General features: G+C 43.2%; 1 protein-coding gene and 1 long non-coding RNA gene across 2 annotated transcripts in view; one reads left to right on the top strand and one right to left on the bottom strand.

Annotated features, from left to right (window-relative positions):
• Window positions 1-4,648: 4,648 nt before the first annotated feature.
• LOC106572233 (solute carrier family 2, facilitated glucose transporter member 1) overlaps window positions 4,649-23,932 on the bottom strand; it is a 34,948-nt gene continuing 15,664 nt past the window's right edge. Inside the window, exons 2-10 of the mRNA XM_014146242.3 lie at window positions 22,292-22,387; window positions 11,822-11,982; window positions 11,394-11,634; window positions 10,909-11,071; window positions 10,411-10,598; window positions 10,143-10,247; window positions 8,560-8,661; window positions 8,241-8,444; window positions 4,649-8,085 (exon numbers count right to left, since the gene is read on the bottom strand). Of these exons, the coding sequence (XP_014001717.1) occupies window positions 7,882-8,085; window positions 8,241-8,444; window positions 8,560-8,661; window positions 10,143-10,247; window positions 10,411-10,598; window positions 10,909-11,071; window positions 11,394-11,634; window positions 11,822-11,982; window positions 22,292-22,387 (1,464 nt within the window). The 3' untranslated portion in view covers window positions 4,649-7,881. The remainder of the gene's footprint in view (window positions 8,086-8,240; window positions 8,445-8,559; window positions 8,662-10,142; window positions 10,248-10,410; window positions 10,599-10,908; window positions 11,072-11,393; window positions 11,635-11,821; window positions 11,983-22,291; window positions 22,388-23,932) is intronic.
• Window positions 8,333-10,086, top strand: LOC106572234 (uncharacterized). Its single transcript, XR_001321082.3, has 3 exons — window positions 8,333-8,420; window positions 8,543-8,695; window positions 9,552-10,086. It is a non-coding gene; the product is annotated as an uncharacterized LOC106572234 (long non-coding RNA).

Here is a 23,932-nt window from a genome sequence, read left to right as displayed (position 1 = left end):
TACGGAGGGAATAACTACACTGTTTGTATTCTGCCATATTCCCAGTCAGCTTGCCATGGTTAAATGCGGTGGTTCTCACTTTCAGTTTTGCACAAATGCTGCCATCTATACATGGTTTCTGGTTTGATTAGGATTTAATAGTCACAGTGGGAACAACATCCCCTATACACTTCCTGATGAACTCCATCACTGTGTCAGTGTGTACGTCGATGTTATTCTCAGAGGCTACCTGGAACAAATCCCAGGCCATGTGATCAAAACAATCTTGAAGCATGTATTCCGATTTGGTCAGACCAGCATTGAATGGACCTTAGCAAGGGAGGAGCAAAATGGAGTCGTGATCAGATTTGCCTAAGGGAGGGCAGGGGAGGGCCTTGTAGGTATTTTGAAAAGTTGAGTAGCAGTGGTCCAATGTTTTACCAACACGAGAACTACAGTCAATGTGTTGGTAGATCTTTGGCAGCACTTTCCTCAAATTTTCTTTGTTAAAATCCCCAGCTACAATATATAGTGGGGGAAAAAAGTATTTGATCCCCTGCTGATTTTGTACATTTGCCGACTGATAAAGAAAGGATCAGTCTATAATTTTAATGGTTGGTTTATTTGAACAGTGAGAGACAGAATAACATCAAAAATATCCAGAAAAACGCATGTCAAAAATGTTATAAATTGATTTGCATTTTAATGAGGGAAATAAGTATTTGACCCCCTCTCAATCTGAAAGATTGTATGCGGCCTCAGGATATGTAGTTTCCAGTTTTCATAAAGTCCGGTGTTGTTCTTTGAGGGCCATCATGGTATCGGCTTGAGGGGGAATATACACGGCTGTGACTAGAACCAAAGATAATTGTCTTGGGAGGTAATACGGTCGGCATTTGATTGTGAGGTTTTCTAGGTCAGGTGAACAAAGGACTTGAGTTTCTGTATGTTATCACAATCACACCAGGAGTAGTTAATCATGAAACATACATCCCCACCTTTCTTCTTCCCGGAGAGTTCTTTATTTGTGTCTGTGTGATGTACTGAGAACCCAGATGGCTTATGGACAGGGACAGTATATCCCAAGAGAGCCATGTTTCTGTGAAAGAGAGTATGTTAAAATCCCAGATGTCTTTCTGGAAGGAGATCCTCGCCCTGAGCTTGTCTACTTTATTTTCAAAGACTGAACATTAGCGAGTAATATGCTTGGAAGCGGTCGATGGTGTGCACACCTCCTGTATCGGACTAGAAGTCCACTCCGAATACCTCTTGTGCGCCGGTGGTGTTTTGGAGCAGACACTGGAATAAGTTAAATTACCTTGGGGGGTACGAACGAAAGTCGTATTCCTGGTCATAATGCTGGGGAGTTACTGCCGCTTTAATATCCAAAAGTTCTTTATGTATGTAATAACACCAAACATTTTATGAGCTAATAATGTAAGAAATAACACACAAAAAAAACTAAATGCTGCAAAGTTGCTTAGGAGATAGAAGCAGAGCTGCCATATCTGTTGGCGCCAAACACACAGACCTTCGCCCCAGTCTGAGGTCCTGAGTGCTCTGGAGTAGGTTTTCATCAAGAATCTCTCTGAACTTTGCTTCGTTCATCTTTCCCTTGAACCTGACTAGACTCTCAGTCCCTGCCACTTAAAAACATCCCCACAGCATGATGCTGCCACCACCATGCTTCATCGTAGGGATGGTATTGGCCAGGTGATGAGCGGTGCTTGGTTTCCTCCAGACATGACGCTTAGCATTCAGGCCAAAGAGTTCAATCTTGGTTTCATCAGAGAATCAGAGAATCTTGTTTCTCATGGTCTGAGAGTCCTTTAGGTGACTTATGGCAAACTCCAAGCGGGCCGTCATGTGCCTTTTACTGAGGAGTGGCTTCTGTCTGTTTGGTGGAGTGCTGCAGAGATGGTCGTCTTTCTGGAAGGTTCTTCCATCTCCACAAAGGAACTCTGGAGCTCTGTCAGAGTGACCATCTGATTGCTCAGTTTGGCCGGGTGGACAGCTCTAGGAATAGTCTTGGTGGCTCCAAACATCTTCGATTTAAGAATGATGCGGTGTTCTTGGGGACCTTCAATGCTACAGCCATTTTTTGGTACCCTTCCCCAGATCTGTGCCTTGACACAATCCTGTCTCAGGGCTAAACGGACAATTCCTATGACCTCATGTCTTGGTTGTTGCTCTGACCGGTGTGTGTCTTTCCAAATCATAGAATTTTCCACAGCTGGACTCCAATCAAGTTGTAGAAACATCTCAAAGATGATCAATGGAAACAGGATGCACCTAAGCTCAATTTCGTGTCTCATAGCAAAGGGTCTGAATACTTATGCAAATAAAGTATTTCTGATTTTTATTTTTCATAAATTTGCAAACATTTCTAAGAACCTGTTTTCGCTTTGTCATTATGGGGTATTGTGTGTAGACTGATTAGGAAAATGTTTAATTTTGTCCATTTTCGAATAAGGCTGTAATGTAACAATGTGGAAAAAGTGAAGGGGTCTGAATACATTCCGAATGCACTGTTCATCAAACACATGGTTTCCAGATGTTTGACGCCGTTCCATGTGCTCCGTTCAGGCCCTTATTACGAGCCGCTCTCCTCTGCAGCCTCCTGTGATATGGATCTGCCAGAAGGTATCTCATTCCCACAGGGCCAGAATCATCTTTGTCATCATCAGGATGAGGCTCAAACTCAGTGGTCTTCACTGCATCTGCCACCACAGTTAATTCATCCACACTCTCGTCACATTCAATTTCCTCCTGTAGATCTTCCAAAAGTTCTGTGTGATCCACCACTCCATATTGACCTTTTTTTCCTGTCCGCCATTTTACCCCCACCTCATGGCCACAGCAGCAAACGAAGAAACACTTAATTGAAGAATTTCTACTGTTGACCAATCACCGACGAAGGGGCATAGACTTCGGCTTGCCTCAGGAAAAAATGATGTGTGCCCAAACAGCCAATAAAATGCTTGCAAAAGACCCAATAAACAACCTCACAAAATGTTGTCATAATATATGAACAAACTGTTTCGGATGGGAAGCATGTGGACACCTTTATTTATTAGAATTTTACAGGATGAAATCTCTTGATATGCACCATGTTGTTTTCAAGTGTCCAAATTAAAAAAACGAACAAAGCAAACAAACAATACTTTTGTTTTGTAACAAGAATATAATGGCAACTTCTGTCTATTAATAATAACAATGTAATAATAGGCACAGGCATAGTCTGGATGCCAGTCTGTTTAGAGACTGTTAACCCCTAAATAAAGACCGGCACCCAGACTAACGCAGGCAAGGCGAAGTAGAGAAGTTGAGAAGGAAGAACACGGCATAAGGAATAATAGCGCTATCTGACGGCAAAAGGGCTATAATGCAAGGTGTGGTAAAGATACACTACATGATGAAAAGTATGTGGACAACTGCTTGTCGAACATCTCATTTCAAAATCATGGGCATTAATATGGAGTTTGTCCCCCCTTTACTGCTATAACAGCCTCCACTCTTCTGGGAAGGCTTTCCACTGGATGCTGGAACATTGCTGCAGTAACTTGCTTCCATTCAGCCACAAAAGCATTTGTGAGGTCGGGCACTGACGTTGGGCGATTAGGCCTGGCTTCCAATTCATCCCAAAGGTGTTCGATGGGGTTGAGGTCAGGGTTCTGTGCAGGCAAGTCAAGTTCTTCCACACCGATCTTGACAAACCATTTCTGTATGGACCTCGCTTTGTGCACGGGGGAATTGTCATGCTGAAACAGGAAAGAGCCTTCCCCAAACTTGTATTTTTCCAAAACAGTTGGAAGCACAGAATCGTCTAGAATGTCATTGTATGCTGTAGGGTTAAGATTTCCCTTCACTGGAACTAAGGTGCCTACCCAAACCATGAAAAACAGCACCAGACCATTATTCCTCCTCCACCAAACTTTACAGTTAGCACTATGCATTTGGGCAGGTAGCGTTCTCTTGGCATCCGCCAAACCCAGATTAGTCCATCGGACTGCCAGATGGTGAAGCGTGATTCACCACTCCAGAGAACGTGTTTCCACTGCTCCAGAGTCCAATGGCGTTGAGCTTTACACCACTCCAGCCGTCGCTTGGTATTGCGCATGGTGATCTTAGACTTGTGTGCAGCTGCTTGGCCATGGAAACCCATTTCATGAAGCTCCCGACGAAAAGCTATTGTGCTGACATTGCTTCCAGAGGCAGTTTGGAACTCTGTAGTGAGTCGAGGACAATTTTTACGCGCTATGTGCTTCAGCGCTTGGAGGTTCCGTTCTGTGAGCTTGTGTGGCCTACCACTTCGCGGCTGAGCCATTGTTGCTCCTAGATGTTTCCACTTCACAATAACAGCACATACAGTTGACGGGGGCAGCTCTAGCAGGGAAGAAATTTGATGAACTGACTTGTTGGAAAGGTGGCATCCTATGACGATGCCATATTGAATGTCACTGAGCTCTTCATTAAGGGCATTCTACTGCAAATATTTGTCTATGGATATTGCATGGCTGTGTGTTCGATTTTATACACCTGTCAGCAACCGGTGTGGCTGAAATAGCCGAATCCACTCATTTGAAGGGGTGTCCACATACTTTTGTATATATAGCGTATGTCAAAATGATACTACAAAATTATAATTTCATAAATAATTATATTCTAATATGATTTGGGTAACTTTCAACTCTCTGTTTGAATGTGTTGAACAAAGAACAGAAAAGACACACCCATGAAAGTGGTTCTCTATGTGCAGCTTGTTTTTATTGAGCAAAATATCCAGCTACCATACAATATCTCATAAAAAGGGGAAGAGCTGTCAGTAGAGCAGTCGTGGCACTTTGTTTTTACATAAAAGATAAAGAAAACACAAAAAATCTCCTGCTGCCTACTTCCCCATCCCCCTAGGCACTACACACAGATTAGCGTTTTCTTTTTGGTAGGCTACACAATAGAATTGTACAGCTCACTAATAAACAATTTGTTTTGTAAAATGATACAGAACTCTGTAACTGACAAGTTAGAGCTTACATGGGATTTTACTCTTATTCTGGTTATACAACTACAATGATTTATTTTGTATATTATTTACAGCATGTGTCCAATACTAAAGAAAAAGTCATTATACATAAAGCAATGACTTATGGTGTGTACGCACACGCGCACGCACGCACGCACGCACGCACGCACACACACACACACACACACACACACACACACACACACACCACACACACACACACAACATTACACTGTATTGTTCAAACAAGACAAGGATACAAATCTGTAAATTCCAAAATGTCTTGCCTTAGCCGATTGACAGACTACGAATCCCCTTCTGTAGAGTCGCCCTCTAAAATCGATAGGTTCAAGTGGAGTTGTATGCGAAATTTGCTAATATAAAAGTATATATTCAAATTTGCTGATATCATTGTCCTACACTCTTCGAAAAAAAGGATTCCGAAAGGATTCTTTGGCTTTCCCCATAAGATAAATGTTTTTGGTTCCAAGTATAACCCTTTTTGGTTCCAGGTAGAACCCTTTTGGGAGTACAGAACCCTCTGTGGAAATGGTTTTACATGGAACCAAAAAGGGTTATACCTGGAACCAAAAAGATTTATCTTCAAAGGGTTCTCCTATGGGGACAGCTGAAGAACAGTTTAAGGTTCTAGATAGCACCTTTTTTTCCTAAGTGTACTTAGTAACTGTGAAGCTTAGTCTTCGGTGTATATGATAGATAATACCGTAATAACAAGACGTTTTAATGCCCAATAATTCATTTGAAAAGGATACCCTGTGAACACCCCCTTGTATAATATGTCAGAGCCGGCAAGCCAACTTCATCCCCATCAACTGGCATCAACTGCGTCACCATCATCTGGCATCACCATCATCAAACCATCATCTCATTTTAGGAGCCTGAGATCGCTGATCTGTTGAGGGAGTCCTGCTCTATGGCTATGACAATGTCTCCTATCCTTTGATTTGTTATGTGTTAGCTATATGTGTAAGCCAACTATGCCTGTTATGTCATGTGTTATATGTGTAAGCCAAGTATGCCTAGTATGTTTATGTTTCTACATTTTTGAACCATTTATTTAAGAGGACCATAATGGAAATACATCTTAAAACATGTTTTGTGTCATGCTTGATGATTTTAAATGCATTATCCACATTTGTGGTTGTATATTGTTTTACATGGTCAAATAAAATCTATCTATCTATGTATGTATGTACAGTTGAAGTCGGAAGTTTACATACACCTTAGCCAAATACATTAAACTCCGTTTTTTCACAATTCCTGACATCTAATCCTAGTAAAAATTCCCTGTCTTAGGTCAGTTACGATCAACACTTTATTTAAAGAATTTGAAATGTCAGAATAATAATAGAGAGAATGATTTATTTTATATTTTATTTCTTTCATCACATTCCCAGTGGGTCAGAAGTTTACATACACTCAATTAGTATTTGGTAGCATTGCCTTTAAATTGTTTAACTTGGGTCAAATGTTTCAGGTAGCCTTCCACAAGCTTCCCACAATAAGTTGGGTGAATTGTGGCCCATTCCTCCTGACAGAGCTGGTGTAACTGAGTCAGGTTTGTAGGCCTCCTTGCTCGCACACACTTTTTCCGTTCTGCTCACAAATTTTCTATAGGATTGAGGTCAGGGCTTTGTGATGGCCACTCCAATACCTTGACTTTGTTATCCTTAAGCCTTTTTTCCACAACTTTACAATTATGCTTGGGGTCATTGTCTATTTGGAAGACCCATTTGCGACCAAGCTTTAACTTCCTGACTGATGCCTTTAGATGTTGCTTCAATATATCCACATCATTTTCCTCCCTCATGATGCCATCTGTTTTGTGAAGTGCACCAGTCCCTCCTGCAGCAAAGCACCCCCACAACATGATGCTGCCATTGGCAGCTTCACGGTTGGGATGGTGTTCTTCGGCTTGGAAGCCTCCCTCTTTTTCCTCCAAACATAACAATGGTCATTATGGTCAAACAGTTCTATTTTTGTTTCATCAGACCAGAGGACATTTCTCCAAAAACTATGATCTTTGTTCCCATCTGCAGTTGCAAACCGTAGTCTGGCTTTTTTATGGCGGTTTTGGAGGAGTGGCTTCTTCCTTGCTGAGCGGCCTTTCAGGTTATGTCGATATAGGACTCGTTTTACTGTGAATATAGATACTTTTGTACCGGTTTCCTCCAGCATCTTCACAAGGTCCTTTGCTGTTTTTCTGGGATTGATTTGCACTTTTCGCACCAAAATACGTTCATCTCTAGGAGACAGAATGCGTCTCCTTCCTGAGCGGTATGACGGCTGCATGGTCCCATGGTGTTTATAATTGCGTACTATTGTTTGTACAGATGAATGTGGTACCTTCAGGGGTTTGGAAATTGCTCCCAAGGATGAACCAGACTTGTGGAGGTCTACAATTATTTTTTCTGAGGTCTTGGCTGATTTCTTTTGATTTTCCCATGATGTCAAGCAAAGAGGCACTGAGTTTGAAGGTAGGCCTTGAAATACATCCACAGGTACACCTCCAATTGACTCAAATGATGTCAATTAGCCTATCAGAAGCTTCTAAAGCCATGACATCATTTTCTGGAATTTTCCAAGCTGTTTAAAGGCAGTCAACTTAGTGTATGTAAACTTCTGACCCACTGGAATTGTGATACAATGAATTAAGTGAAATAATCTGTCTGTAAACAATTGTTGGAAAAATGACTTGTGTCATGCACAAAGTAGATGTCCTAACCGACTTGCCAAAACTATAGTTAACAAGAAATTTGGGGAGTGGTTTAAAAACTAGTTTTAATGACTCCAACCTAAGTGTATGTAAACTTCCGACTTCAACTGTATGTATGTATGTATCGGTGTTGTCGGAGGGCTTAGAGTTGGGAGTCAGCTCCCCCCAGGCTGTTCATCTCGTCAGGTGCATACTTCTCCCCTGCCTCTCCGGCATCATGGCGGAAGCCAGCGGCGATCTCGTCAAACGATCGTCCCTTGGTTTCGGGCACCATGAAGTAGGTGAAGACGAAGAAGCCCAGCAGCAGCACGGTGAAGATGATGAAGACGTAGGGGCCACACAGTTGCTACAGAGAATACAGAAAAGTTACATCATTTTCACTATTTTCAAATTGAAAGTACTATTATAGAACTATATAATATATATAATATCAATGAACATTAATTCATATAATACGAAAATGAGCAATTAATGCAATAGTAATTGTTTCTGTCTCCTTACCTCAACGTATTGGAAGGTCATGCCCACTATAAAGTTAGCTGACCAGTTGGAGAATCCAGCCACGGCAAAGGCAGAGGGCCGAGGACCTTGGCTGAAGAGCTCAGCCACAATGAACCATGGGATGGGGCCTGGGCCAATCTCAAAGAAGGCCACGAAGCTGAAGATGGCCACGATGCTAACGTAAGACATCCAAGGCAGCTGGTCCTGAGGCAAGACACATCAGTAGAGGAGCCTGGTTGAAGTAGCCGTGTACATAAAATATAATATAAGCATATCCATGATGTTTTTTTATCTTCTTTTAGTGCACCATTATACATACCAGCAGTGCCATGGCAACTGTCATCAGGACCGCTGAGAATGCCATCCCCAGTAACCCAGTGAGGTGAAGGGATCTTCGCCCTGCACGCTCTACAACGAATAGCTATATAAAGAAAGCGAGGAAGAGGAGAAGAAAGGTGGGGGTTGGGGAGTTGCTACATTTCAAAGACACATTAGTCTGTTTCATTTTCCACCCATACTAGAAAAAAACAACATTTAAAATATATTTTTTATATATTTTTTGGGGATAAATATGAAATATATATATTTTTTTAACATATATTAAGAAATGTATTTAAAATTGATATATAAACGTATGTAAATGTATATCACAATATACACTGAGTGAACAAAACATTAAGAACACCTTCCTAATATTGAGTTCAGTTGCACCCCCTTTTGCCCTCAGAACAGCCTCAATTCGTCGGGCAATGGACTCTACAAGGTGTCGAAAGGATTCCACAGGGATGCTGGCCCATGTTGACTCCAATGCTTTCCACAGTTGTGTAAAGTTGGCTGGATGTCCTTTGGTTGGTGGACCATTCTTGATACACACGGGAAACTGTTGAGCGTGAAAAATCCAGCAGCATCGCCTGGCACCTACTACCATTCCCCGTTCAAAAGCACTTAAATGTTTTGTCTTGCCCATTCACCCTCTGAGTGGCACACATACATAATCCATGTCTCAATTGTCCCAAGGCTTAAAAATCCTTCTTTAAACGGTTTCCTCCCCTTCATCTACACTGATTGAAGCAGATTTAACAAGTGACATAAATAAGGGATCATAGCTTTCACCTGGATTCCACAACTCAATATTAGGAAAGTGTCCTTAATGTTTTGTACACTCAGTGTATGTTAAATGCATTGGAAAATGTATTTAATGTATTTTAAAGTACATTCATAAATACATGAAATAATGTTTCCACATGTATTTATTGATAAATTTAGTAAATATATTCTAAAATGTATTTGGAAATGTCTTTTCAATTATAGTATGCGCCCAACGAGCTCAAACCAAGGCCACGCCTCCAAGAAGCCACGCCTCCAGATCGTCTAATAGGCTGCCGCAGCTACAATATGCTTGCTCAAAATGTATTTTTATTGTACTTGACACATCAAAAGCATACTAAAAGCATTAAAATGCATTTACATTTAAAATTATGTAATGATTTTTTCATTATTTAATGAAGCTAAAGAGAGGCACTTACTAAAGTCTTTTACATTTTTAAAATGTTCATCTTGAGACGGGAAAACATGTTTTTTTATGAAGTTGAACATGCACTCTTTATGACAATGTTAAAATGATATCAACGCCAACATTTTGTGTAAAAAGAGTCATTAAAGAATCCTCTGAAGGGCCAAACTATGTCATAGGCCGAATTAGGAACCACTTTAGCCACCCTGTAGACTCGATATCTTAGCCATGCATTTCTGGAATTGTCAGGCATTACATGCATTTGAGCAAAGGTGGAAATGTATGTACATGTATTTGAAATACATTTTGTGAAATTAAATATATTGAAATGTATTTGTTTTTCTTCGTATGGGTGTTTATGGATGTTGTACAGTGTTTTTCTGACTTACAGACACAACAGTGAAGGCTGTATTGACTACTCCAGCCCCAATGGTAGCATAGACTGGCTGAGAAACACCCGCCTTCTCAAAGATCCTGGTGGAGTAGTAGAAAACCTGCACAAAATTGTCATAATTTAGTGGGTCTGGTAGTTTGAAGTGTGTGTTTGTGTGTGTGTTTGTGTGTGTGCACATGTGTGTGCATGAGTTCGCATGTATGTGCATGCATGCATGTGTATTCACAAGTCAGTGTGTGTCTCCCAGAGTGTCCTACACTCACAGCGTTGATGCCAGACAGCTGCTGGGAGAGCTGGAGCATGATGGCGATGAAGATGGGCTGGCGGTAGAGTGGCGAGCGGAACAGCTCCAGGATGGTCACCTTCTTCTCCCTCATCATCTGTCTGGCCTCCTCCTTCATCTCCTGCATGTCGGCGCCCACCTCCTCAGTGCCTCGCAGCTTCTCCAGCACTGCATGCAAATCCACAACACACTCAGGACTCCATTCAGCTGGTACCAAGATGCATGACTAGTGGCCGACCCTCGTCCTGGAGAGCTACTGGATGTGCAGGTGTTTGTTCCAGCCCGACTTGAACACCCCAGACTCTACTAATAAGCTGCTTGTCGGGACCTTGATTAGTTGAATGGTGTGTTAGAGCAAGGCTGGAACAAAGCCTACACACCTAGGAGCTCTCCTGCTCTCCAGGGGAATAGGTCCTCAGCCGGGAGGGTTCCATGTTTGAGGGAGTGAAGGTGTAGCAGTAGTTGGTCAGAGGCTTACCTTCCCTGGCCTTGAGCTCCTCGTTGCAGTTGATGAGGAGGAAGCGAGGGCTCTCGGGGCAGAAGGGCAGCAGGATACACTGCAACACGGCCGGAATGAAAGTGAGGCCCAGCAGAAAGGGCCACATAGTGGAGTTCCCCATGATCGACTCCATCCCAAACACCTGTAAGTAACAATATGTTCGTACACTGTAACACTGTTAATGAAAGTTAAACTACCATGGAAATATACTGTGGTGAGGTTACTTGGGTAATGTATGTTGGTGGAAAGAATATATTTGTCCAGATGACTGTGCTGTATCACTAGCATTGAAAAAGATAACAAAAAGATCACACCTGAGGGCAGCAAATATTACTTGAACATTTATCTTCTCGTCATTGCTATATTTGTCCAGTTGTCCTGGGCCACATTTGGATTGTCATCTCTAGTAATCGCTGAAACACGGATCAGGTGAAACTGAAAGTCACCCGATGGACAGTGCCTACCTGTGCCATGAGGATTCCAATGACGATGCCCAGCTGGTGCAGAGTGCCCAGCGCCCCACGGAGCGAAGTGGGCGCGATCTCCCCCACGTACATGGGCACGAAGCCAGTGGACAGGCCGGAGTAAAGTCCCACGATGAAGCGGCCGATGATCAGCATCTCCCACGACGCTGCCAGCTTGGAGAAGCCCATGAACCCGGCGGCGATGAACGCTAACACATTGGCGATGAGCATCGAGTTCCTCCTGCAAATCATTCACAGAGAGGTCAGTTTAAAAATATGGCTGGCTTCGTCACTTCCTAAAGGCACAACAATGCTATACTGTTGTTGAGGTGCACAAGACAGCACAACAAACCGAAATTACCCATGATTACCACACCCTTTTAACGTAAAGACCAGTCTAAAATATAACACTAACAGAGCAGATTTACCTGCCCAGGCGATTGACAAAGAGGCCCACGGAGAAGGAGCCAAAGATGCCTCCGACAGAGAAGATGGCCACGGAGATGGACCACAGGGTGGTCAGGGATGTGGCAGGGATGGGCTCAGAGTACCTGTTGTTCCACGTGTCATTCAAAAAGCCTTCAATGATCTAAGGTACAATACAACATATCACAACATGAAGAACATACATTAACTATATTCATCATTGAAGGTTGCTGGAGACATTAAAGCTGCAATCAGCAGCAAACAATAACAAAACATCCTCCTCGGTAAAAAGCTGAGGGATGGGCCTCCCAAGTGGGTTTGACCCATCAGGCGGCACACAATTGGCCCAGCGTCATCCGGGTTAGGGGAGGGCTTGGCCGGCCAAATGTCCTTGTCCCATCGCGCTCTAGCGACTCCTTGTGGTGGGCTGGGTGCCTGCAAGCTGATCTCAATCGCCAGTTGTACAGTGTTTCCTGCGACACATTGGTGCGGCTGGTTTCCGGGTTAAGCGAGCAGTGTGACAAGAAGCAGTGTGGCTTGGCAGGGTTCGGGAGTTGCATTGATGGGACAAGACTGTAACTATCAATTGGATATCACGAAAAAGGGGTAAAAGTAAAATCAAAAGTAACAGTCAGTATCTGGTGTGGCCACCAGCTGCATTAAATACTGCAGTGCATCTCCTCGTGGACTGCACCAGATTTGCCAGTTCTTGCTGTGAGATGTTACCCCACTCTTCCACCAAGGCACCTGCAAGATCCCGGACCTTTCTGGGGGGAATGGCCCTAGCCCTCACCCTCCGATCCAACAGGTCCCAGACGTGCTCAACGGGATTGAGATCTGGGCTCTTCGCTGGCTATGGCAGAACACTGACATTCCTGTCTTGCAGGAAATCACGCACAAAACGAGCAGTATGGCTGGTGGCATTGTTATGCTGGAGGGTCATGTCAGGATGAGCTTGCAGGAAGGGTACCACATGAGGGAGGAGGATGTCTTCCCTGTAACGCACAGTGTTGAGATTGCCTGCAATGACAACAAGCTCAGACCGATGATGCTGTAACACACCGCCCCAGACCATGACGGACCCTCCACCTCCAAATCGATCCCGCTCCAGAGTACAGGCCTCGGTGTAACGCTCATTCCTTCGATGATAAACGCGAATCCGATCATCACCCCTGGTGAGACAAAACTGCAAATCGTCAGTGAAGAGCACTTTTTGCCAGTCCTGTCTGGTCCAGCGACGGTGGGTTTGTGCCCATAGGTGACATTGTTGCCGGTGATGTCTGGTGAGGACCTGCCTTACAACAGGCCTACAAGCCCTCAGTCCAGCCTCTCAGCCTATTGCGGACAGTCTGAGCACTGATGATGGAGGGATTGTGCGTTCCTGGTGTAACTCGGGCCGTTGTTGTTGCCATCCTGTACCTGTCCCGCAGGTGTGATGTTTGGATGTACCGATCCTGTGCAGGTGTTGTTACACGTGGTTTGCCACTGCAAGGATGATCAGCTGTCCGTCCTGTCTCCCTGTAGCGCTGTGTTAGGCATCTCACAGTACGGACATTGCAATTTATTGCCCTGGCCACATCTGCAGTCCTCATGCCTCCTTGCAGCATGCCTAAGGCATCTTCACACAGATGAGCAGGGACCCTGGGTCCTGAAAAAGGGACCTTTCTTTTTTTGCTGAGTTTATTATGTTGTTATATTCTATTTTGTTATGAAGAATACTATCATTGTGATCTTGCGGAAATGGATTCAGCTTTGATCTAACTTTATTAAACGAGCAACATTCGCCAGAGTAGTCTGTTCTCTACGAGTAGTGCAGAGACTGTGTGTAAAGTAGAGAATCCGCACATGCGCAGACCTTTCAGGACCTTTAGTGTCGGGAAGAGGGGTCCATAAAAGTCGGATCCACAGCCACTTCGTATTCGGCCGTATTCTAAAAAACAGGTAAATAAAAACATTCTTACAGAAGACCAGCAGAGGGGGGCAGAGATACACGATGCAAGATCGTTCATTACAGGACTTTATGTTGACAAACATAACTCAGAGTGTCATTGATACAGGTATGAGTAAGGCAGAGTTTATTGCCCTCCAAAGAATATGCCCTGGGTCTCTGACTATGGAAAACATATTTTTCCTATGGCACGTAATTTTTTTTTACCTGACAATTACTTATACTTATACCCCACAACATTTTTATCTGGTGATAGTAGTTTTCGGTTGAAGTGTACTTTGAAGGAGATGTGAGGTAAATTTGCCATAAAGAATATGTGAAGAAGAGAGTAGTCAGAGTGAATGATCTCTTTGTTATTGTTAGTTGCACAACTCCTATAGCCACCTTAATCCTGCAAACGTGACAATGATCCTCGTTACCTCTGCCACGTGTAATGGACACACCGCAAGTGGAATGATCGCAATGGTAAACCTTTCTCAAAATTCCCAGTTGGAGACTTCCTGGAATAAGATTGAAATCCGGGAATCCTCCAACAGGGATCTCAGGAAAACCTGGTAAATTTGGGAACGTTAATGGAATTATGCAACCGTAATTCACTGCAATAGATGGTGACTTTCCACCGCAGACTGTGGAGGTGACTACAAGCCTTGCATAACAAAGTATCAAAGATACTGGATCCCCTAGCAGCTACCTCCAGTAGCAGCTACCTCACTGTCCTGCACACCTTTAGACTGATGTAATCTTAATCTACAAAGCTATTTAAAGTGCTCATGTGCTCAGGTATCCCGAAAAGGCTCCAGGATTGGCCTTAAACCTCCCAAATCACTCACACACACACACAGACACACACATACACACACACACACACACACACACACACACACACACACAAATATAAGTACACACGCACACACAGTAACACACATTTTTATTTACAGAGCAGGCTTCAGTAATACCTCAAGTAACTTTCTCAAGAAACTGCTGGAGTAAAGTACATACAGTACCAGAGTATCTCCAGTATATCTGCCAGACTGTCACGTACAGATGTCAGATGTTAATATGATCACTCTTTCGTAGCAAAATTTGTTCCTGCCAGCTGGAAATTCGAAGATGCCTTGTGATTTAGATACGTTCACTGAAAACCTGCAGTTCTCTTTCTCTCCATGTAAGGGCAGTCGAGTCATTCGGACCAGTGCCAGCTATCAAAATCATCCTTCCTCTCTTGCCACCTCAAACAGTAAAGCACCAGACAGAATATTAATACATTTCCTACTGCTACTGTAGGTCTATAGGTCTTATTACTGAAACATTAAAATGTACAAAAATGTATCTGAAATGCCTCCATACACATCAACAACTGTTGTTTCATAAAGCTTAATAACTCAAGATAGATATTGGTCTCCACTACAACATACAAGTGTAAAGTGTATCCGAAATGCAGCTGTATAGTAGGCTACACCTAAACTATTGCCTACTGAAGCCTATCAAAACTAATTGCACACATAGGCCTATAATATCAGATGTAGAGACAAGATGAAATGGAGAATAGTGAGGTAGCCTACGGAATGGAGCACAATGGCGTCCAGCCGATGATTTTTTTTGATCTAGTGTATATATTATTGAAAAAAATATCAATTGCCTCAGTAGATTTGCCGTGGTAAACGAGGAAATACTTTATTTCAATTGTACAGAATGCTTGTCAAATAGATAAACAGCCCTTAGACTGTTCAAAAAGGACTAAGTTCAGACTTTTGAGTTATTGTGCCAGAAGAGAGTGGGCTGGAATCAAATCCATAGTGATACGCTATGGCTTACATGTATGTGTGTGCTGAAGGCAGCGGCCTTAAGACTTTGGTTCCAAGCAGGACTAAGGTAACACTGACACCATCTTTTAGGTAGAGGTAATGTGGTGACCAATAATGATTGCAATTGAGATTAGATGTGTGGGTGAATTTAGTGAGTATTGATGGTTTAGTTGGCGATAATCTAGTGCCATCGATGGTTGCAATAGGCCCCTTGTTGTGTGATTATATTCCAATACATTCTGCAGGCTAGCCAAGAAAGTGAAGGTAGCCTGCCTAAATGATTACCGCCTCGTAGCACTCACGTCGGTAGCCATGAAGTGCTTTGAATGGCTGGTCATGGCTCACATCAACACCGCCATGCCAGAAACCCTAGACCCACTCCAATTCGCATACCGCCCCAACAGATCCACAGATGACGCAATCTCAATCGCACTCCACACTGCCCTTTCACACCTGGACAAAAGGAACACCTATGTGAGAATGCTGTTCATTGACTAAAGCTCAGCGTTCAACACCATAATACCCACAAAGCTCATCACTAAGCTAAGGAACCTGGGACTAAACACCTCCCTCTGCAACTGGATCCTGGACTTCCTGACGGGACACCCCCAGGTGGTAAGGGTAGGCAACACATCTGCCACGCCTATCCTCAACACTGGGACTCCTCAGGGGTGCGTGCTTAGTCCCCTCCTGTACTCCCTGTTCACCCACAACTGCGTGGCCAAGCACGACTCCAACACCATCATTAAGTTTGCTGACGACACAACAGTGGTAGGCCTGATCACTGACAACGATGAGACAGCCTATAGGGAGGAGGTCAGATCATTGGCAGTGTGGTGCTAGCACAACAACCTCTCCCTCAATGTGAGCAAGACAAAGGAGCTGATCGTGGACTATAGGAAAAGGAGGGCCAAACAGGCCCCCATTAACATCGACGGGGCTGAAGTGGAGCGGGTCGAGAGTTTCAAGTTCCTTGGTGTCCACATCATCAACAAACTATCATGGTCCAAGCAACACCTTTTCACCCTCAGGAGACTGAAAAGATTTGGCATGGGTCGCCAGCACCATCGAGAGCATCCTGACCGGTTGCATCACTGCAATTTTATTTGTTTGTATTTCCCTGGCTGAGTTGATGAGCTGATTTGGTCATCAGTTGATTGACAGATGTAGGCCTACTGTAAAACAATAAACTTTCCTCCCGTGTGGATGCTTGCCCATGTTTTATAGTTAGGCTTTGTATAATGGGGGGGCGGTGTTGCAATCTACTGCAGAGATAGCCTGCAGAGTTCTGTCCTGCTATCCAGGTCTGTACCCAAACAATTTGAACTTCTACTTTTAAAAATCCACCTCTCCAAAAACAAGTCTCTCACCGTTGCCGCCTGCTATAGACCCCCCTCGGCCCCTAGTTGTGCTCTGGACACCATATGTGAACTGATTGCCCCCCATCTATCTTCAGAGCTCGTGCTACTAGGTGACCTAAACTGGGACATGCTTAACACCCCAGCCATCCTACAATCCAAGCTTGATGCCCTTAATCTCACACAAATTATTAATGAACCCACCAGGTACAACCCCAAAGCCGCAAACACTGGCACCCTCATAGATATCATCCTAACCAACGTGCCCTCTAAATACACCTCTGCTGTTTTCAACCAAGATCTCAGCGATCACTGCCTCATTGCCTGCACCCGTAATGGGTCAGCGGTCAAACGACCTCCACTCATCACTGTCAAACGCTCCCTGAAACATTTCAACGAGCAAGCCTTTCTAATCGACCTGGCCCTGGTATCCTGGAAGGATATTGACCTCATCCCGTCAGTAGAGGATGCCTGGTTATTTTTTTTAAATGCCTTCCTCTCCATCTTAAATAAGCATGCCCCTTTCAAGAAATTTAGAACCAGGAACAGATATAGCCCTTGGTTTCTCCCCAGACCTGACTGCCCTTAACCAACACAAAAATATCCTGTGGCGTTCTGCATTAGCATCGAACTGCCCCCGCGATATGCAACTTTTTAGGGAAGTTAGAAACCAATACACACAGGCAGTTAGAAACGCCAAGGCTAGCTTTTTCAAACAGAAATTCGCTTCGTGCAACTCCAACTCTAAAAAGTTCTGGGACATTGTAAAGTCCATGGAGAATAAGAACACCTCCTCCCAACTGCCCACTGCACTGAGGATAGGAAACTCTGTCACCACCGATAAGCCCACTATAATTGAGAATTTCAATAAGCATTTTTCTACGGCTGGCCATGCTTTCCACCTAACTACCCCTACTGCATTCAACAGCACTGCACCCCCCACAGCTACTCGCCCAAGCCTCCCCCATTTCTCCTTCTCCCAAATCCATTCAGCTGATGTTCTGAAAGAGCTGCAAAATCTGGACCCCTACAAATCAGCTGGGCTTGACAATCTGGACCCTTTCTTTCTAAAATTATCTGCCGAAATTATTGCAACCCCTATTACTAGCCTGTTCAACCTCTCTTTCGTGTCGTCTGAGATTCCCATAGATTGGAAAGCAGCTGCTGTCATCCCCCTCTTCAAAGGAGGTGACACTCTTGACCCAAATTGCTACAGACCTATATCCATCCTACCCTGCCTTTCTAAGGTCTTCGAAAGCCAAGTCAACAAACAGATTACAGACCATTTCGAATCCCACCGCACCCTCTCCGCTATGCAATCTGGTTTCAGAGCTGGTCATGGGTGCACCTCAGCCACGCTCAAGGTCCTAAACGACATCGTAACCGCCATCGATAAGAAACATTACTGTGCTGCCGTATTCATTGACCTGGCCAAAGCTTTTGACTCTGTTAATCACCACATCCTCATCGGCAGACTCAGTAGCCTTGGTTTCTCAAACGATTGCGTCGCCTGGTTCACCAACTACTTCTCTGACAGAGTTCAGTGTGTCAAATCGAAGGGCCTACTGTCTGGACCTCTGGCAGTCTCTATGGGGGTACCACAGGGTTCAATTCTTGGGCCAACTCTTTTCTCTGTATACATAAATGATGTCGCTCTTGCTGCTGGTGAATCTCTGATCCACCTCTACGCAGACGACACCATTCTGTACACTTCTGGCCCTTCTTTGGACACTGTGTTAACAACCCTCCAGACGAGCTTCAATGCCATTCAACTCTCCTTCCGTGGTCTCCAACTGCTCCTAAACACAAGTAAAACTAAATGCATGCTCTTCAACCGATCGCTGCCTGCACCTGCCCGCCTGTCCAGCATCACTTCTCTGGACGGTTCTAACTTAGAATTTGTGGACAACTACAAATACCTAGGTGTCTGGTTAGACTGTAAACTCTCCTTCCAGACTCACATCAATCATCTCCAATCCAAAGTGAAATCTCGAATTGGCTTCCTATTTCGCAACAAAGCATCCTTCACTCATGCTGCCAAACATACCCTCGTAAAACTGACCATCCTACCAATCCTCGACTTCGGCGATGTCATTTACAAAATAGCTTCCAATACCCTACTCAACAAGCTGGATGCAGTCTATCACAGTGCCATCCGTTTTGTCACCAAAGCCCCATATACTACCCACCACTGCGACCTGTACGCTCTCGTTGGCTGGCCTTCGCTTCATAATCGTCGCCAAACACATTGGCTCCAGGTCATCTACAAGACTCTGCTAGGTAAAGTCCCCCCTTATCTCCGCTCACTGGTCACCATAGCAGCACCCACCTGTAGCACGCGCTCCAGCAGGTATATCTCTCTGGTCACCCCTAAAGCCAACTCCTCCTTTGGTCGTCTCTCCTTCCAGTTCTCTGCTGCCAATGACTGGAACGAACTACAAAAATCTCTGAAACTGGAAACACTTATCTCCCTCACTAGCTTTAAGCACCAGCTGTCAGAGCAGCTCACAGATCACTGCACCTGTACATAGCCCATCTATAATTTAGCCCAAACTACTACCTCTTCCCCTACTGTATTTATTTATTTAATTTATTTTGCTCCTTTGCACCATATTATTTATATTTTATCTTTGAACTTTCTTCAAACTAGAAATCTACCATTCCAGTGTTTTTCTTGCTATACTTTATTTACTTTGCCACCATGGCATTTTTTTGCCTTTACCTCCCTTATCTCACATCATTTGCTCACATTGTATATAGTCTTATTTTTTTATTTTTTTATTTTACTGCATCATTGATTGTATGTTGTTTTACTCCATGTGTAACTCTGTGTTTTTGTATGTTGTCGAACTGCTTTGCTTTATCTTGGCCAGGTCGCAATTGTAAATGAGAACTTGTTCTCAACTTGCCTACCTGGTTAAATAAAGGTGAAATAAATAAAATAAAAAATAATTTGTCAATATAGTTATGGTCTTTGGTGTGGATGCCCTTACAGCAGGTGAGATTTCCATTGCTAAGCTATAATGTGCCGGCTACAGCAGCATAGGCCTACTGTACTTTCAGTTTGATGCCGGCATTTGAAGTCATCCTTGTTGTGGACTGAAAGCCTGTATTGTGGGCTTTAATATTTCATTTTGTAAAGCTGTCAAGATGTTTATGGATTTGAGCCTATCCAAAGACAATTTTGTTGAGCTGAGACTTTTCTTTGACGTGTAAATTATCGGACAGTTCGTTTTACTTCTTGAAAACTTTGAAATAAATACAGTTACCTTGTGGGCCTAAAATAGGCTGTAAGCTATCTAAACCCTTACAAAAAAAGATTGCAGTTTTGAAACTGCAGTAAAAGTGCAGTAACTGCTGTGGTATTTGGACGCAGTAATTGTATTGAATCAAACTTTCATGTATTCAAGGCTTAAAAGTCCTCTGAAGTTTTTAATTTCCACCTCAAAATATCCAGCCTGAATCTCAGCATATAGGGTTTATTTTCTATTTCTTTGTTTGTTTTCTCTTTAAATGGTGGAATCAGTTAGCATAGTATATATTGTTGCTTGCTAGGTCTGTACATGTTGTATGAATCAATTTAGCCTACCTTGTACAATTTATAGTCATGTTTTAGGTTGGACGTGCGCTCACCAATCTAATTGTTATTTGTCCAATTATTTATTATTTATTAAATATATATTTTTTAAGGAGTGGAGCAGTCCCACTCCTTTCTGATTTTTTTTATTTTATTGAAGAGATAGAACAATGTTGGATACATGGGGAAGGGTGAGTCAAAGGGAAGTGGACCGGAGTTGAACCCATGCTGACTCTGGCACATGTGCGATGGGATCAGCGGTTCTAACCGCTGGACCACATAGGCACTAAGGCCACCGATTAGTTATTCTGCCTATTGCTTGTCTTGAACATACAGTATAATAAAACAATAAAAAAAGGATTTTCCCTACCGAAATATACATTTACTTCCTAGAAATATGTGGATTTATTATAATCCAAATAAGAATTCACACGAGGTGCCCTGTAGCCTGCATGTAGCCTACATTGGCTACTTGAACTGGAGCCCAGTGGACCTGCAGTCTAAGGGATCCAAAAGGGTTCTTCAGCTGTCCCCATAGGAGAACCCCTTTTGCTTCCAGGTAGAACTATTTTTGGTTCCAGGTAGAACTCTTACAGGGTCCATATAGAACCCTTCTTGGAAATGGTTTACATGGAACCCAAAAGGGTTCTACCTGGAACCAAAAAAGGTTCTTCAAAGGGTTCTCCAATAGGGACAGCCGAAGAACCGTTTTAGGTTATTTTTTCTAAGAGAGTAGGTACGGCATTGCATTGTATACAAACACAGCTTTCCCCTGGTGAGGATTCTAAATATTTCTTCAGACATTGAAATCCTCCTCCTGCAGGATTATTTTCCCCCTGCTACAAAACAGGTCAAACTAAAAATCCAACATCTGTAGAAGGATTGCGTCTCATCTTATCTCACCAGGGAGTCTCACCACGTCAATCAAAGATCCTACATGTATTTTATGTATCACCTTTGATTGACCTGGTGGGGCTCTTGATGGAGAGATGAGATGCAAACCTTGACAAACAAATCAAATCTGATTGTATTTGACATATGCACAGGATACAATAATAGTAACAATAACACAATAACTAAGTCAAAAAGAGCACAAATACAATTACAAAAAAAAGGTAAGAAAGTAAGAAAGATATACTGAAAAATACAGAGATGTCCTATGTCTGTAATGCAAGAATATACTGTGAAGGTTATTTACATGTAATAAAGTGATAAGTGACTTGGCTGAGCAGCGAGAAATATAGTAAAAGCAGATATGTAGCAAAACAGTCTGGGACTGAATCGTAGGGTCATAGGCACAACATAAACGATCCTGAACCATCAAATCATTGATCCTGATCATCTTAAAGCCAATACTGCATGTAACGTGGGCCATTAACTAACAGGTAACAAATGTTAAGAAGCACTTTATATATAGTCACGTTTGCCATCTAACTCATATCATAGACAGAGGTACGTATTGTTGCTAGACTATTAATGGCTTGGAAAATGGACTTTGGACATGGGCGTACGGCACCTTGGGTAGGACATCTATGAGCGCCATGCATCTCTTAAGAACATCTTAACCTGCAGAGCTAGTAAGGGGTGTCCAGAATGAATAGGAAGAATACTGTCTTTACATTCACTGGGTTTGGACAGGCTTTAAGGGGCACAAACATAGAAACTAAGAGTATGTGTCCAAAATTGCACCTTATTCTCTATACAGGGCCTCTATGGCACTGGGCAAAAGTAGTGCACTATTTAGGGATTAGGGTGCCATTTGAAACTGGCCCTTTCTCACTCACCTTTTGGGGAGCGTTGATGACCCCTGTGTTGTAGCCAAACTGCAGCGAGCCAATCACAGCTGTTCCCACTGCCATCATCAGCTGGAGCGTCACCCCCTGTGGGCACAAAAATACAATTTTAATTAAAGTCTCTTCAGTTTTACAAAGAAATGCTCAAAGTGCTCAATCACATGCGTTATTGCATTATCCTACGAGCATTTTTATTTTTTATTTTAATATATACATATATATCTTTGAGGAAAGGTATATTCAGACTAATCTGATTTTATATGAGAAGTCTTGGACTTGGACAAAAGACAGATGAATTGGGACTAAGACTTAATAAATGTGCATGAGATATTGAGACCTCACTTGGACTCTTCAGTGTTACTGACACTGGTGGTCCATTCAGTATAATCCCCTTAAGGAATGAGGAACATCAGAACCTGGGCCCGGTGTTACTGACACTGGTGGTCCATTCAGTATAATCCCCTTAAGGAATGAGGAACATCAGAACCTGGGCCCGGTGTTACTGACACTGGTGGTCCATTCAGTATAATCCCCTTAAGGAATGAGGAACATCAGAACCTGGGCCCGGTGTTACTGACACTGGTGGTCCATTCAGTATAATCCCCTTAAGGAATGAGGAACATCAGAACCTGGGCCTGGCTTCACAAGAGGGCAAAAATGAGGCTTAGACCCCTCAGTTGAAACTTGTGCCACCTCAGTTTTAGTTTTATGTCCCTATATAAAAATAGCTAAAAAGTTGAGTGACAGGTTGGCACGAAATCTGTATCTGTATCTATGTGTGTGTGGGTTTGTGTGTAAGGGTGCTATGGAAAGCCACAGGAGGAAAAAAAACGCATGCTTATTTGTGGTAGACTATGTGAAAAATGTGATACTCCTCCACCTGTAATTTTTTATTTCGATTTATAAGGACAGGGTCAAGTTACAGTTGAAGCTCCTTCACTGAACTCTGCCTCACACCCCACCACTATAGAGTTTAGTTAGCTTCTTAGCTCGCTGTAAAAGGCGTTAGTGTTATTAGCCTATTTAGCTCTAACCAGCTAATCTGCCAATGCAACGATGGATATCAGAAATTAAACCATCGAGGCCGCCGCCAAGCCCAGCAGTGATGATGCTGCCGAGCTCCAGCTAACTACGCGTGAAGAGCCCCCCTTCCCCCCTTTCACAAGTGCTGCCAGGGTAATGGCTCCAAAGCCCCCTCCACTGCCGTCCGTTCCTGACGATCTTGGTACAGAGGAGCCAGCCCAGGGCGCTGTCCATGGTGCTGATAAAGCGTAACAAAGTTTTCACACCAACCTTTCACTTCTTGGTCAAAAGCACTCAATGGTCTCAACATTTGAACTTTTATGTTTATTGTTGTATAGCGTGATATAAGCAGAATTTAATATAATTCTAATGCAAGAACTCAAATTACGCCCCTGGGTATATCTACATATCTTTATGTTTCATCATAGAAATAGATAGAATAGTTTGTTAACTGTTAATGTAACTAGCCTAAATATAGATTGTCTCTTGCCATTATCGATCTGATATTTTGTTTATAAGCCTTTAGTAGGCCTTTGTTCTGTTCGCATTCATTCGTTTGCATTCACATGTCGGTATTCTAAGCCATGTCTCTGTTTTGAAATGTATTAT

This window comes from Salmo salar, chromosome 15 (genome assembly GCF_965601325.2).
Source record: "Salmo salar chromosome 15, fSalSal1, whole genome shotgun sequence".
NCBI lineage: Eukaryota > Metazoa > Chordata > Actinopteri > Salmoniformes > Salmonidae > Salmo > Salmo salar.
Note: the sequence above shows the minus strand (reverse complement) of the source record. Positions and strands in the feature narration are given on the sequence as shown.